Raw genomic sequence first — 16,353 nt, 5'->3', positions numbered from 1 at the left:
TCCTTGCCCCCTTCCTTCTAATTCCATGAGCATTTATGGCCTTATCTGTTCCCAAAGATGTTGATTATCCACAAACCCCATTGAAGTCAATTGGAGCTAAAGGTGCTTTAGCTTTGAAGATCAGTGTGCTAGCTTTTATATAGTTTTCCACCACTCCCACTTTTCTGCAGTGTTCCTGTTTGGGGGTAGGGGAGGGGAGACTGCATTATCTAATGCTGCTGTTCTGGCAGCTTTCAAAAGAATTTAAGCTGGTGTTTTCTAAATGTTCTGAATACTTGGCTCTTTTAAAGCATTTATTGGAAACACACATTTTCTTTTTTAGGAGTTTTTGGAAAACGAAGTTACCAGTTCAACTGATATAGTCTGTACCAGTGAGGCTGAAGTATCTGTTCCATCAACCACTAGATGTGAAGAACCAGACTCAACCACAGAATCCCCCCCCACATCACAGACTTTGTCAGGAACTGATGACAAACCTGTTGATTTGTCAACTAAAAAAGAAAATGATCCAAATTTAACAGAGTCCATAAACCAAGGTAATGTACTTTTGGGGCTTTAAGTCACATTTCTCTGTAGAAGTGTATGTAACCAAGATGGATTTTAGAAGTGTACTAATTCTGCTTAGCTACTTGAAATCATTGTACTGGTCAAAGGAATAAAGAAAAAATGAACATGTGCATCAAAGGTAATTCTACTATTATGAGAGCCCACGCTACTGCATGCTGCTATTAAATATAGACTAATTGTCCTTTGTGTACAAATTAGGGGGTGTGGAAAAGTTAGTAGTAGTTAAGGCTCTGCAGTTTTGCAAAGAAAGGGTGGCAATTTATCACGTAAATTGTTCTCTGGGGGCCCCAAAGAACCAATATATTATTATTTTATTAGGATATATGTTTAAGGAGCCACTAGTCACTTTGAAGTGTCCCTATACATTGGCATTCATGTGAAAAAGAGGAGGAGATATAAATTTGCTGTAATCCCTGGATTTATAGCTATATTAGCCACTTTCTGGATCTTGGTGTTATGTACAGTTATAAAGTTGAGTATTCAGTGGGGAAAGTCATCCTTGCCATGCTCTTTTCTCTTACACCTTTCTCTCATTGTGATAGGAAGCAGAGCAATCGCATTTGGATTTGACGCTACTTCTGGCTTGTCATTTGCAGATCTGGCTTCAAATTCTGGGGATTTTGCTTTTGGTTCTAAAGGTCAGATTCAAACTTTTGATGATAAACTCACATTGGAATTACTTTTGATGTAACTTTATGTCAAGTATTTATGCGCATTGAATCTCTACTAGTTCATAAGGTACTAAATTGTAAGTGACAATACATGTAAACTAAATGTCTTTTTCTAGAAATGGTATTTATGAAAATTAAGAAACTTTGTGTATAATACCCATGTGTGTGTGTATATTGGAGCGTCTGGAAAGATATCTGAAACTTTAAACTCCTATTCATAACTAGATAAAAACTTCAAATGGGAAAATACAGGAGCAGCTGTATTCGGAGTACAGCCAGCCAGTAAAGGAGATGAAGATGAAGATGGTAGTGATGAAGAAGTTGTACATAGTGATGATATCCACTTCGAACCTATAGTGTCCTTACCAGAGGTAAGATGGTTTTGGTCATCGTTTAGAGACTCTCTTAAAACAAGCATGTCCATGAAACTAACAACACATTTAATTAGTAAAACTGAAAATATTCTAGAACTTTAAGTATCAGAGGGGTAGCCGTGTTAGTCTGGATCTGTAAAAGCAGCAAAGAATCCTGTGGCACCTTATAGACTAACAGACGTTTTGGAGCATGAGCTTTCGTGGGTGAATACCCACTTCTTCAGATGCATGTGGTGGAAATATCCAGGGGCAAGTATATATATGCTAGCAAACAAGCTAGAGATAACAAGGTCAGTTCAATCAGGGAGGATGAGGCCCTGTTTTAGCAGTTGAGGTGTGAAAACCAAGAGAGGAGAAACTGGTTCTGTAGTTGGCAAGCCATTCACAGTCTTTGTTCAATCCTGAGCTGATGGTGTCAAATTTGCAGATGAACTGAAGCTCAGCAGTTTCTCTTTGAAGTCTGGTCCTGAAATGTTTTTGCTGCAGGATGGCCACCTTAAGGTCTGCTATAGTGTGGCCAGGGAGGTTGAAGTGCTCTCCTACAGGTTTTTGTATATTGCCATTCCTAATGTCTGATTTGTGTCCATTTATCCTTTTCCGTGGAGACTGTCCAGTTTGGCCAATGTACATAGCAGAGGGGCATTGCTGGCATATGATGGCGCGTATTACATTGGTGGATGTGCAGGTGAATGAACCAGTGATGGTGTGGCTGATCTGGTTAGGTCCTGTGATGGTGTCGCTGGTGTAGATATGTGGGCAGAGTTGGCATCGAGGTTTGTTGCATGGATTGGTTCCTGAGCTAGAGTTATTATGGTGCGGTGTGCAGTTACTGGTGAGAATATGTTTCAGGGTGGCAGGCCAGTCCTTGCCCACAGACAACCTGCCAACCTGAAACATATTCTCACCAGTAACTGCACACCGCACCATAATAACTCTAGCTCAGGAACCAATCCATGCAACAAACCTCGATGCCAACTCTGCCCACATATCTACACCAGCGACACCATCACAGGACCTAACCAGATCAGCCACACCATCACTGGTTCATTCACCTGCACATCCACCAATGTAATACGCGCCATCATATGCCAGCAATGCCCCTCTGCTATGTACATTGGCCAAACTGGACAGTCTCCACGGAAAAGGATAAATGGACACAAATCAGACATTAGGAATGGCAATATACAAAAACCTGTAGGAGAGCACTTCAACCTCCCTGGCCACACTATAGCAGACCTTAAGGTGGCCATCCTGCAGCAAAAAAACTTCAGGACCAGACTTCAAAGAGAAACTGCTGAACTTCAGTTCATCTGCAAATTTGACACCATCAGCTCAGGATTGAACAAAGACTGTGAATGGCTTGCCAACTACAGAACCAGTTTCTCCTCTCTTGGTTTTCACACCTCAACTGCTAGAACAGGGCCTCATCCTCCCTGATTGAACTGACCTCGTTATCTCTAGCTTGCTTGCTAGCATATATATGCTAGAACTTTAAATTATCCCCACTTTACCAGGCTTTGCATTGCGTTCAACTTAGATGCCAATATCTGCTGCTTCTAAAAAATAATCATTTTTGCTTTTCTGAGGCCCCGGATGGACAAAAATCAATTCTCCACCAGAGGGAAAAAATAGGCTACACAGTATTAGATACTATCAGGGCTAAACATTTTTATGGAGTCTCCCTGGTTTCCAATAGGATGGAACACATGATTCTAATAACCCTGTTAAAATTTCAAGATTGTATGGAAAAGCTGCCTTAGGCATATATTTTTAAAGATTCTGAAATTACTTTAACTACTTTGAATTCTATGCATCTTGACTTATACAAGGGACCTAGAGTTTGTGCGCAAAAATGCACAATACTACCAATAACTCTTTTAAGAGCTCAGATGGTTAAAGATTATTCTGCGAAATATGTGGTGTATTCAGAATAAATGATTGGAATACACTTGTTAAAGTGCTGCTTTGACCTGCAGAACTCGCTTATGGCTTTACCACTTATTTGTGATGCAGCCATCCAAATCTCTTGCCAAGAATAAAACTGTTGTACCACACCATATATTCTGTTCTCTTCCCTCTAAACCTGGGTGAACACTTGCCAGGACCACTGAGCAATAAGGAATTAATAGCACAATCAGAGCAAAATTAATCTGAAGATGTAGCGCACAGTAAGCAAAAGACAGATGTTCAAGACCTGGCAGGACGTAGTAGTCCTATAGTGGAAGGTGGATAGCATAGTAGAGAAAATGTTATATAACTCCATTATTCATATTATCCTAGCAGCAATTTCTTAATCTACATTGAATGCAGTCTGGTAACTGGTGATGTTTAAACCATATTAGAAATGTTAATGAGGTGTCTATTTGGGTTGTTTTTAAAATCTTTTCTAAAGACAAACTTGATTGTCTTTTAATTATAGACATGGTGTAACAGTTAATCCATGGTAACATTTCTCTAAAATCCTGCACAGCCTCACTCATCTTTCACCTTGTGTGTCTCCTTTTAATCTCCCTTGTCCCTTCTATTCCCCCTTCTTTTTTTTTAACATGTCCTCCCATAAACAACCTTTCCTCATTCACCATCTCGCTTGTTTGTAATACCTGATCTTCTCAAGCTTTCATTTGTTCCAAAACAGAACTCTAACTGTAGTTTTTAACATTTGTAAAGAGACCAGAAACTTGAAATATGCACAGCCAAACAAAAGCAAATACATATCCTTCATGCACATGTCTAATCCTGCACCTTCTACTTGTTTGTGGTTTAGTTATAGAAAGCAAGTACTTTGAGATCATTCTCTTGTCTGCAGAAAGCATAGCACACTACTAAAAATAACACACAGCGCTATGTTATGCTATATAAAAAATAATGCTACTCCTCCAGCACACTTGTATCCCAGTAAAGCTTATACATTTGGGTGGGACCACTTCCAAAGCATTCAGGTCTACAAACATGTAGAAAAGAACTTCTGTGCCAGAAACTATGCCCCAGAACATGTCAAGGATTCTTAGAGCAAATTCCTCTAGGCAAAACAGTATTTGAGAGATGACTTTATAAAAAGTTAACTTTCTAAACTGTGAAATAAACCTCACTTTTCAATTCCCTATCTCAAAAATGTATTCACCTCACCACAAAGTTGGGAATAATCTCCTCTGGCTACAGGCCTGCCCATGCAGAATTTCAAATAGAAAGTATGTTTTTGGAGGAAGACTTTTTAAATGGGGAGAAGGGTGTAAAATCAGGATAATAGAACGCTATTACCCATTCTCTCTAATGCATGAGTAGATTCCTGGTGACTGTAACTGTCTAGGAAATGCATAAATATGCTATTTTTGCTGCTTTCTAGGTGGAGGTGAAATCTGGAGAAGAGGATGAAGAAATTCTCTTCAAAGAGAGGGCAAAACTCTATCGATGGGACAGAGAAGTCAACCAGTGGAAAGAGCGTGGAGTTGGAGAGATAAAAATTCTCTTCCATACACAGAAGAAATATTACAGAATTTTAATGAGAAGGGACCAAGTTCTCAAAGTGTGTGCAAATCATGTAATCACAAAAACAATGAATTTAAAGCCCTTGAATACATCAAACAATGCATTAGTATGGACTGCCACAGATTATGCTGGTGAGTTTGAAAAGATAGTGTTTTGTGTAGGTTGCTTGAAAAATTTTTCTTTATGTATATATGACAAAACTGTAACTGATGCTGAATAGGCTGTGATCTATTTGGGAATTTAATTTCAGATGGCGAAGCAAAAGTAGAACAATTTGCAGTTCGATTTAAAAGCCAAGAAATGGCTGATTCCTTCAAGAGGAGATTTGAAGAATGCCAACAAAATTTGTCAGAACTTCAGAGAGCACATGTATCCTTGGCAGCAGAACTGTCAAAGGAAACCAACCCTGTAGTATATTTTGAGGTTTCTGCTGATGATGAACCTTTAGGACACATAACCATGGAACTATTTTCAAATATTGTTCCTCGAACTGCGGAAAATTTCAGGGCCCTGTGCACAGGGGAAAAAGGATTTGGATTCAAGAACTCTATATTTCACAGAATAGTTCCTGATTTTGTGTGTCAGGTAAGTGCAAGTTGAAGATTTTTTTTCTTAGAATAAAATCTATTTTTGTTTCTTACAGCTAAGACCATTTGTTACATGGAGTGAGGAGGTTACCAAAGATTTTGATTCAGTGGATAGGCTTTTACTCCCTAGTTTAAGAGTGTACTTCTTGTCTGAAAAGTGGTTGTTTTATTTTAAAAAGTTGTAGGATTCCTTTTATTGTACCTCAATGATTTCCATATCAGATTTGCTCATTTAAAAGTAATTGTTTTTCCTAAATACTAGGTCTTCAAATATAACCTACATCTAAAAGTTAGGCTGTGCTCTTTCTGGCTCAGTGTATTGTCAGTGATAAAGATTCTCTAGGCCAGATGCATCAAGGCAATTGCCACTTGCATGGATCATTTCACTTTTCTCAAACTGATTTGCACACTTTTCTTATCTGTGCAGACTTGATGCACCAACTTCTGCAGACTCAATCTTTGGCAAACAGTGACAGTATACTGAGTACTGTTTTTTATCTGGGTGCCTAGCCAATGTGGTGGTTAGTAATTAGTACAGCTATTTCAGTTCTCAGACTGAGAACCTAAACTGGCGGGTAAAGAGGCTGCCTTTGTATAACACTCAGAATCAAAGAATTCAAGTTATCATCCAATCCTATTGCATTGGAGTATGGTGCTCCGATTTCCCAGTTTAATAAGCATGCTCGAAAGTCTCCATATACTTCATACTTGTCTTTAATGTGTACTTGTTAATTCCATTCTTTACACTGATTTTTATTAGAATTCGTTTCACTTTGGATGTGGTGATCTCAACTGGTGTGCTCCATAATGCTAGTAATGACCCATTTGCTTGTTAATACCCAAACACTGGCCCAGGCTAGCTGTGGACTAGAAAAACTAGTGGCCTGATTCTGAAGGGCATTAGAGTGGCTCATATTAGCTGCAGGGTGCCCTTAGCAGTAAATATTTTTCATTTTTCTTTGCTTGTTAAGAACACATGGCTAACATATGAATGGCTTGTCTACACAGACGTCCAGGAAAGTTAATCCAAATTGACTAAAGTTGTGAGTTTGAAGTGGATTAGTTAAACCATATTAAAACCTAGTGTGAACACCCTCATTCGGAACTGAAGTAGCCTTTAATTTGGCTTAGTTTAATTCACTTTAAACTGAACTAAGGCCACTTGAATTTCAAATGCAGTGTGCACACAGGGATTTAGTGGGGTTAATTCACTTCAGATTCACACCTCTAGTTAATTGGGATTAATTTTCCTGGATGTCCCTGTGACAAGCCCAAAGAACGTCTTACCTGCCCAAGTTTGTAAGGTGCGGACCTCAAATTTGAGTAGATTCAACTAGAAAACAGAAAGGACACCAGTTATTCTCAGAGTAGAGGACTCTCTGTACCTTTTGCAGTTAGGCCACAAATTAGCACATACGAAAATTTTGTCCTTGTTATGAGCACTTTGTATGTTCAGGTTTCTGCTCGCTTGTTATGATGATCACGTATGGCTAAAACTAAGAATGAGATACCATTCTGTCTTATTTTGTCAGTATCCAGACATCTGAGCTCTTAATATTTTTCCAATTCAGTTATTCTTAGAGGAAAACATGCAGGAAGTTTTCTACTTGATAGATATTTATGGGCTAGTAATGAGTTAATTCTATAAATGATTAAAATTTTCAGGGAGGAGATATCACTAGGCATGATGGAACAGGTGGACGGTCCATTTATGGAGATGCATTTGAGGATGAGAACTTTGAAGTGAAACACACTGGTCCTGGATTACTGTCGATGGCAAATCGTGGCCGGGACACCAATAATTCTCAGTTTTTTATCACACTTAAAAAAGCAGAACACCTGGACTTTAAACATGTGGTATTTGGGTTTGTGAAGGATGGCATGGATGTTGTGAAAAAAATGGAATCTTTTGGTTCTCCCAAAGGGTTGATGAACAGAATTGTCATCACAGACTGTGGGCAAATATAATGTCTAAGTAGCGTTTCTACAGTTATGTGCACTAACAGCATAAATCAAAGTTGGGCTGTTGTAGACTTAATTATGTTCAGCTTTTTTAAAATTGATATTTCTGATGTATAAATGTAAAATTACAACTTACAGAAACATACTTTTTTATGTGTTAATTGACTTTGCATGTTGTGAAATAAAGTTAAAACACTGGCATATGTTATCCTGAAATTTGTTTTAAATGTGAAAAATTTAAAATTAAATTCTGGTCTTGTTAAAGCAATTGTCTTTTCTTCACTTTGGTTTGTACAAGGAATATTACATGCATAATCTATTTTCAGTTATTTTGATTTGCTACACTTATGTATTCGTATTTTGAATACAGAATTAGCTGTCATGTTTCCAAACTGAAGTAGTTCTATGTGAGAACTATTTCCTCTTCTTCCCACTGATGTACAGAAAAAATTAAAAAAGCAAAGTGGCAATTCATTCTCCTTACTCTTAAGAGCATTCAGCTGCAAATATAAGTTAACTTCCATCTAGAGAGAAAAATGATATCTTTCCTAAGTTGAAGAAAACGTGTTTTTTCTACCAGATGGTTTGTTTGTGAAACAGCCTTTGGGTACCTGAACCCTGAAGTTACTGAACTATTGTGTGTATACTGTGTTAACATAAGTTCTTGTCAAAATCTGACTGAGAACTTGTGATCTTCCTTTGCTATTAATTAATATGCTTTGAGAGCCACTGTTTGTATCACTGCTTTGTATATGGGAGACTGCAAAAATACTTGTAAGGGCAATTGGATAAATAAAGAATTTGTAAAGCTTATTGGGTGGGAAAAAAAAAGCTGGTAAAAACTTCGGATCTTAAATGAAAAATAACTATATTGTATTTCTGCATCTACTGTTACTGAGTGACCTTTTTGGTCCAAATTCTGCTAGTTTTTTGTTGCTTTTTATGATATCCTGTTTTTTCAGCTGTGGTAAATGTCTGCTAAAATCAGAACTGAGTAACTACATGTACACCAAGGAGAAGATTTTTCACTATATTAAATAGAATTCTGTGAATTTAAAGCATGTCTTATAAATGGCAATATTGTGTTCAGATCCAGTGCAAGCTTAACAGTATTTTGAATGGCAAGGTGAGAAAAGCGATCTTTCACTGGACCAACTTCAGTTGGTGAAAAAGACAAGCTTTCAAGCTGAAGAAGAGCTTTGTGTAAGCTTGAAAACTTGTCTCGCACCAACAGAAGTTGATCTAAGAAAAGGTATTACCTCACTCACCACCTCTTTTTAATATCCTGGGACCAGCATAGTTACAACACTGCATGTATCATTTTCAGTGATCGGCACACGATTCAAAGCCAGGATATCTAAAGGTCCCCCTAGATCAGGGTTTCTCAATATGGGGAATAGGACCGAAAATTAGGTTGCCAGAATTTTTCAAAGGATCATATAGCAGCTCCTGTTGCTTCTGTCCCATAAGGCTGACTGGGCTTGCCTCCCTGCTCCAGGGTCCCAGAACTACTCAGGTTTAGCCCAGCCATCATGATGGGAGTCCATGTAGGCCAAATTTGAGTGGTGGCACTGCAGTCCCATGAGTCAGGTCACAACTTCACTCTCACAAATTCTAGTCATGGATAGGGCCAAACTAAAGCAGTGCTGTAACCTGGGAGGTTGCAATGCCTAGGGCTGACAGCTAAGTCCTGCCAGCCTTCCCTAGCACAGGGACTGCTACTGCAGGGTGAGTGCCAGGCAAGACCTGACCAAAACTATCCAAGAGTCTCCACCCACCAGACTACTGGTTCATAAGAGGTCATAAACATTTACAAATGGGTCCTGATCCCATAAAGGTTGAGAACTACTAATGTAGATCACACATTTGCATTCAAATACTATTTCACTAAAGTACCTCAAAAGATAAAGAGCAGAAACACTTCTGAACAAACTGGTAGGGTCCACATTGAGAGCCCGTGTGCAAACAAGGTGTTGTTCAGGGCTCCTTTTCTGCTGCTCAGTTGGAACACAGTGCCCCAGTTTGGTTAAACTCTGCCCACTCTCAACTACTGGACATTCTTACTCACACCAAGAGAATTAGTACAAGCACCCTGCAACCAACAAAACTGGTTTAGTTATCAGCCCTAGCCAGTTTTTCTTAACCAACCATCTGGTGTTAGAATGCAATCAATAAATTGCAATTAAAAACTGGCAGATGGACCATGCCTACTGACTCAGGCTCATGGTGCACAGGCTGTGGGGCTGTTTAATTGCAGTGTAGACATTCAGACTCATGCTGGAGCCAGGCTCTAGGACTTGCAAGGTGGGAGGGTCTCAGAGTTGTGGCTGCAGCCTGAGCCCAAATGTCTACACTGCAATAAACAATCCCATGACCTTGAGTCAGCTGGCACAGGCCAGCTTTGGGCTTTTAATTGCTGTGTAGCCATCTCCTAGCTGACTCAAGGCTATTTTCTCAAAACCTTTTGTTGCTTGTATTGTCCACATGCAATTGCTCTCTCTCTGTATAATAAAATGAATAGTTTAATTATCAACTTAGTTCACAGCAAGTTTCACAATCTTAAATATCTGAAAAACTCACTTTTGCAAAGCTTTTTTAGTTCTTAAAATGTCAGCTTGGCAAAATCAGCACTCTTACAGTGCATCAAATTGTGGTGCTTTTGCACAAATGTTTCAGATCTCAATCTTGCTTTGTGATGGCTAACAGTAAACTAAGAAGGATATGGCTGCTATGGTATCGTCACTTAAAACATGAGAGCTTAAATAAAGTGGTCTGGCCAAACATTCAATCTATACACATTTATGAAATAACTATTAGTAGCAGGAGTCATGGGCATGGTTTATAACTTGTCAGTAGATTTAGTTTATAAAATAGTATGAGGAAACTGCTGAAACTAAGCATCTTGCCTTGTATTTCACTTTACAAAAATTATGTGGTTAATGGAATAAAAACAAAGCTATTCTGTCTACTAATTGGTTGTATATATGCCACTTACTTCAACTTTGCAGAGTACTGATACAACTCTGCCAAAGGTCTGTTACAGTATGTCTCTCTGCTAGTCAATAGGAGCGTAGGCAAAAAATAAAATCCAATCTGTACTAGTCATGGAAACTATGCTGCAACCCTACTACCAGCAATAATCTTTTAAACACAGTTGTTGCTAGCATACATCTGATCCCAATGGGGCTGGGGCTAGCTCTGTAAAGAATTGAAAATACTTCAGCTAATGCTGTGTTCTTTCAACCCAATTCGTATTATCCTTTTTTGCTTATCTTTGGTTTAGTTAGAATGGAGCAGACTGGAACTGAAAAAGGTATCAATGGCACTATAACCATCCATAAACCCTTTTGCACTCAGTTTGGGTGGAGAATGTCCTAATTTGCATTTAATTCAGTTAGACAGTCTTTCTCAAACTTAGTTAAAGTTTAGTTTTCTGCAAGCTTTAGCCTGTTCCTGCATCCTACATGCTGGTTGTAGTCAAGCATGACAAGTGCGATGACAAGCAATTCAGTAACCTACTACAAGCAATCTATTTGAAGACTTCAGTCTGTTTTGAGGAATTCCTTATCAGTGGGCTCAAAGCTGATCAGCTGAACAACTGGCTGCTATGCCCAGCTTTGAAGCATTAAGCCTGGTAATACAAGGGCAATGAGAAGGTATTTTATGTATATTTTCAAGAGCAGCATTGGCTTGATATAAGTAGCATTCTTTATTTAAGCAAGTTATTACTTTAACAATCGTAATGAGACTTCCAAAGTGCACTGTAACTTTTTTTCATTAGTCTATCACTACTGAAAAGCTGTCAAAACATAGAGTGTAAGTAATTTGGAGAGGTGCAAGAACAGGGGCTCCCTATTGATTGTTTAAAATTCTACAGAACCTGCAACATTCCTCCATAATATGTATATATGAACTCTAGCCATAGATAAAAATCTGAAGCATACAATACAGCAGGGGACCCCACGCGGTGCCCGCAGGTGCCATGGTGCCCGTGGGGGTATCTAAATGTGCCTGCATCCTGGCCAGCAGTCGAGCATCCTCCGAAATGCCGCTGAATTGCAGCATTTCAGCGGTGACACATCTGGATGACGCCACTTGCCGCTGACAAGTGGCATCGAGAGGCATCACTGCAGAAATTTGGCAGCATTTCAGGGGATGCTCGACCGCAGCCACGGTCCTTCGTCTGGCACGTGCCAGACGAAAAGGTTGGGGACCACTGCAATACAGAAATAAGAATGAAGGTGAGCATGTGCGAACAAAACTAACCCTCAGTACTTGCAACTACTGCATACACTCATTGCTGAAAATGATCAACCCCAATTTGCATGTTTGAGGCACTAGAAATGCTGGAGCATGAAACTGAGCTAGCAACTAGAGCGAGGCAGGGAACAGTTTTTCTGCATCAAGATGAACTGTGAACCTTCTGATGTCATTTGCAAAAAGCTTGAGACCCATTCCTATATACCCCGGTGGCCAGGATGCTCACTTGAAAAATGGGAGACCTACATTCCAGTCCCTGCTCCAATTAAAGTGGAACAGCTCCATCTGCAGAAACTGAGAAACCCATTGTAGAACAGCTAATAGTCTGGTGGTTAGGGCATTCACCTAAGATGTGGGCAAATAGCAGAGCAGGGACTTGAAGTTGGGTTTTTCACGTCTGAATCCTGGGCTGTTCTAGGCAGGGTCTCTCATCTTGACAAGGAATGCTATTCTGGACCTGTGAAACCTCTAATCACCGAAGTTTAATCAAAAGTTATATGTTATTGTGAAGAATTTTGGTTTTGATGAATTGGCCTTTTTAACAACGTTTAGTTGAAAAATTCCTGACCACCTCTAATTATTACCCCTAATGTCATGAAACTACAACCAAAGGACTGCACTTCTCAAGTTAGAGCATTCCTGAAATTATTGCCCATGCCATAATTATGGATGGTTCAGTGCACTGGAGGCGATTCATAAATTTGGTTTTGTACAGAATTTAGGGGCAGTGGAAATCAGCCTTAGGAAAATTAGAGAAATTCTCATTTGCCGTGTGAGCAGAGTTTGCCAGATGCACTGTGACTAATAAACTGCATTTATTCTATCTTCTACAAAAATTCTGAATTGGTTAATTTGTATTCATTGTAGATGTATAATCTATGTATAGAATACATATAAAACAGTGCTATTTGTGCATTCATGAGAAGCTTAAAAGTTTCTTGTGCAATTAGCATCTTGATTAAAAAAAACTCCAAATCTTTACTATTTTGTGTAATGAGGCCACTGACACCCTGCTCCAACTCCTCTCTCCTTACCCCCTTTACTAGTGTATGGAGCATGCACGTATCAGGCAAACTGTGGCCTTGAAGTTTTAAGAAAGTGGATACAGCACCTGCACTCTCCCTGCTCAAAGTACCAAACTCAAGGCAGGGAATGCACTGTTTACACTTCCAATTGAAGTCATTTTAATATTAGACATAACTGATGAAAAATGTCTCCATTTTTTAAATTTTTTGGAAGAATTAAAAATGTAGACTGATAAATACATAAATTACTTTAAATGTACCATATCTTAATTTGTAAAAATTCCATTTGTATGTTTTGGTCTTCAAAGAACATGAATCAATAAACCTACCTGCTGTAGCACTGGAATGTCCATAACAGTGTTTCTGTTTGTTTAGTTTTATACTAGCCCCAGGAGTACTCTTTTTCTTGGTCAATTAAGTTGCTTGATTTATGGAACATTTCCTGTGTTGATTTCTAAAACATCTCAGTAGAGATGAGAAGAGACCACTGTAAATACTACCTAGTGAAGTAAGTGAATGACAAGTGCATGACTATGTTCCCATGTATAGGGGAAAAGCAGGCCTTATCCAAAGGACTTCACATTGTTAAAAAAAAAATCATCAGTAGTGGTAAGGCTGCACTAATATAAATGTGCAGTACATTATACCTAGAGTGAAGTGAATAATGGAAAAAAAACACATGCAAATGATCAAATTCAAAAGCAAATGTTGATTTGAATGTGTTTGCCCTCTTCCATGTTTTCTTTTTGTGACTATTCAAAAGTTTAATTTCATTTTGTTGGGAAACTCTTGTCCGTGACGAGAGTTTGGCAGCACAGCCTGAAAAATCGTTGGACTCTGGTTTCATCTGATCATGAGGTTTGTTGCACAGCTGACAGCCTTTCACCAAAATGATTTATCTCTGGCTCTCTACTTTGTCCTAGGTTTCGTGAGCTGGCTAGTCCCAGTGTGACTGATTTGACGGGTCATAGGTCATTACAGTAGATGGTTCTTGGCATTGATCTGGTCACAGAAGTAGTCTGGGAATCAGCAAAGGGATTGGAATAGAAGTAACAGGCTTTTGGCATACCCTTCTGTTGAGCAGGCAGGCTGCCACATTCTGCACAAGTTAGAGCCTCCACATTGCTGCTCCCTGCAAACCCAGATATGGTGCATAACAGTAATCCTGGCTGGAAGTGACAAATCCATGGGTAGGTGTAGGATCCTTATCTGTGAGGAAGGGGTGAAGTTTCTTTGCATGCTAGTGATGGGAGACCCTGACCGGGTAGGCTAAATATTGAGTTGACAATAGTCTTGAGGTTTCGTACTACTTTGATGAACAGTAGGAAATCTCCATGATGGAAGGGGAGGGCAGTGATGTAGTTATTTTTCAAAGCATTTCTGCCTCCCTGAAGTATTACTTGAATCTTGCCCAGGTTGATTTTAAGTTCTTCACCAGGTACTGCTCTCCTTTGATCAGTATCCTGGTTATGTTGGAAAGAAATGACTGGCAACATTGTAGTGCTGCACCATCTACTCCAGCTGCGTCACATAAAACAGGCCATCAGTATAGCGTAGTTGGCTGTGTTGACAGTTGCACAGAAATCAAGAAATATTAACAGAGATGTAGCTTCCATCCATTGCCATGGGGAGGTGATCTCTTAGCCCCACTAAGGTTTGTCTCATGTTGTGTCCCAGAATGAGGTCCACCGGCAAGGCATGGAGGATGCTGGCAGATGTCCCGTGTTACAGTTGTTTGTCACTATTTTGCAAATATTTAGCCTAGGAATGAAAGGTTAGAGATGGATGAGATGTATTCTGCATCAAGTGTTGGCTTCTTGAGGATCAGGTGGATTGTTGCATTTTTCAGGGAGGCTGACCGGTTAATTTCTTTAAAGGAAACCTTGATTTTCCTTTAGCATTAGACATACTGTTTTCCAAGAGCTATAAGACCTACAGATCTATTCTGCAGATGCTGGCTTGAGTATTCATCAGATCTTCTCTCTTTTCATCATCTGTGGGAAGGCCAAATTCTGAGAGGTGTGGGGTGGTTAATGTGATGGGAACACGAGTAAGTTCAACAAGTTCCTCTTGTATGCAGTTGCTCTGTTATGCAAAGTATCAGGTGAGCTCTTCATCCCGCCACTTGGTTCACACACAGATGGGCCTTAATTGTAATCTGAGGGAGTTGCCACACATTAGAGTAGGCTAGATCCTCTTCTGACCAAGAGAACTGAAAGGAATAATACAGTTACTCTCTACACTGTATGCTAGCAGTCTGCAGGCCGCACTAGACTCACAAAGAAGCTGCTGCTTTTCAGCTACGAGCAGTCACAGGTAGCATCAGCACGGATAAGAAACTAAGAAATTAGGGCAGAAAGTAGTGGTGTGATAGCACTCCTGTGCCCTGCCTTCAAATACTTCTTTCTGCTCACAGAGCCCCATGGCAGATGCTAACATTCTAGCAAGGTGCTCCACTTCCTCATGGATGTTCTGATCCAAACTTTGTAGATGCCTGGTTCTAGGTAAGTTCATGGAGGGTAGGTCCATCTCTGGCTATTAGCACAGATGGTCAGATTAAAGGAAACTGAAGATTTGACATCAGTTGGGGAAATCAGTCAGTCTTGATATCATATGATCCCAAAGAATAAATTTGTGTATGAAAAAAGAACAAAAATTTAGAATTAAAAACATGTTGCAATACAAACAGGATGTGCTGTATTTGAAATACTGAGATGTGATTGCTGAAGCTATCAGCAGCGGTTACTATTTTAAATGATTATTGCTATTAAAACATCAATCAAATAGCACAGTACCATCCAACAGCACAGTGTTAAGGAAGGTGAATGATGAAGTGCCAAGAGTAACAGAAATAACATTTTTGTTAAAGTAAGTAATGAACAGGCGGGAAGCTCATTTACAGTGACTAGCAAGGAAAAATCAGGCGATGCGAACAGCAGAGAAGATACATTGGTGGGGCTTTATACAGACTGACCCGGGCTTCTTTTAAACACTGAATTATTATGGGGCGGGGCGGTATAAAGAATTTAACTGACCCAAGTCTCCCTTAGCAGCTCAGGACCTGGCTTCAGACAAGGCGAGGCTGCCTTGGGCGTAAGAGCGCAGCCCTGGGAAGCGGGAGCTGAGATGCCCCGTCCTCCGGAGGGGTGGGGGTGTTGAGAGCCCCTCTCCCCCTCCACTTTGTGCAGCCGCTGCAGGCAGCTCACCCCGCCCCGGGAACTCTTCCCCGCCGTCTGGCGGCGCCTCAGCCCCGGCTCCTACCTCCGGCCCTGACGGCTCCGCTCTTTCCCCTGGAGCCAGCTGGTTGCCTGGGCCAGCAGGGGGCGCGCTGCCCCCCGCCCCTCCACTACGGGCAGGGGCGTCAGCAGGCGTCACCGAACTGGCGCCATCGGTCAGCGCATGCTCAGTGCCGCTACGGCGG

General features: G+C 40.2%; 1 protein-coding gene across 2 annotated transcripts in view; it reads left to right on the top strand.

Moving 5' to 3' along the window:
* The window catches only part of RGPD4 (RANBP2 like and GRIP domain containing 4), a 66,504-nt gene extending 57,766 nt beyond the window's left edge, over window positions 1-8,738 (top strand). For both annotated transcript variants that reach the window (XM_030569391.1, XM_030569381.1), the window contains 6 exons: window positions 323-536; window positions 1,110-1,205; window positions 1,464-1,609; window positions 4,956-5,229; window positions 5,349-5,683; window positions 7,351-8,738. In XM_030569391.1, coding sequence (XP_030425251.1) covers window positions 323-536; window positions 1,110-1,205; window positions 1,464-1,609; window positions 4,956-5,229; window positions 5,349-5,683; window positions 7,351-7,653 — 1,368 coding nt within the window. In that variant the 3' untranslated portion in view covers window positions 7,654-8,738. The remainder of the gene's footprint in view (window positions 1-322; window positions 537-1,109; window positions 1,206-1,463; window positions 1,610-4,955; window positions 5,230-5,348; window positions 5,684-7,350) is intronic.
* The last annotated feature ends 7,615 nt before the right edge of the window (window positions 8,739-16,353 follow it).

Source organism: Gopherus evgoodei, chromosome 1 (assembly GCF_007399415.2).
Source record: "Gopherus evgoodei ecotype Sinaloan lineage chromosome 1, rGopEvg1_v1.p, whole genome shotgun sequence".
In the NCBI taxonomy this organism is placed as follows: Eukaryota; Metazoa; Chordata; order Testudines; family Testudinidae; genus Gopherus; species Gopherus evgoodei.
The sequence above is the reverse complement of the archived record's forward strand: the minus strand, read 5'-3'. Positions and strand labels throughout refer to the sequence as shown.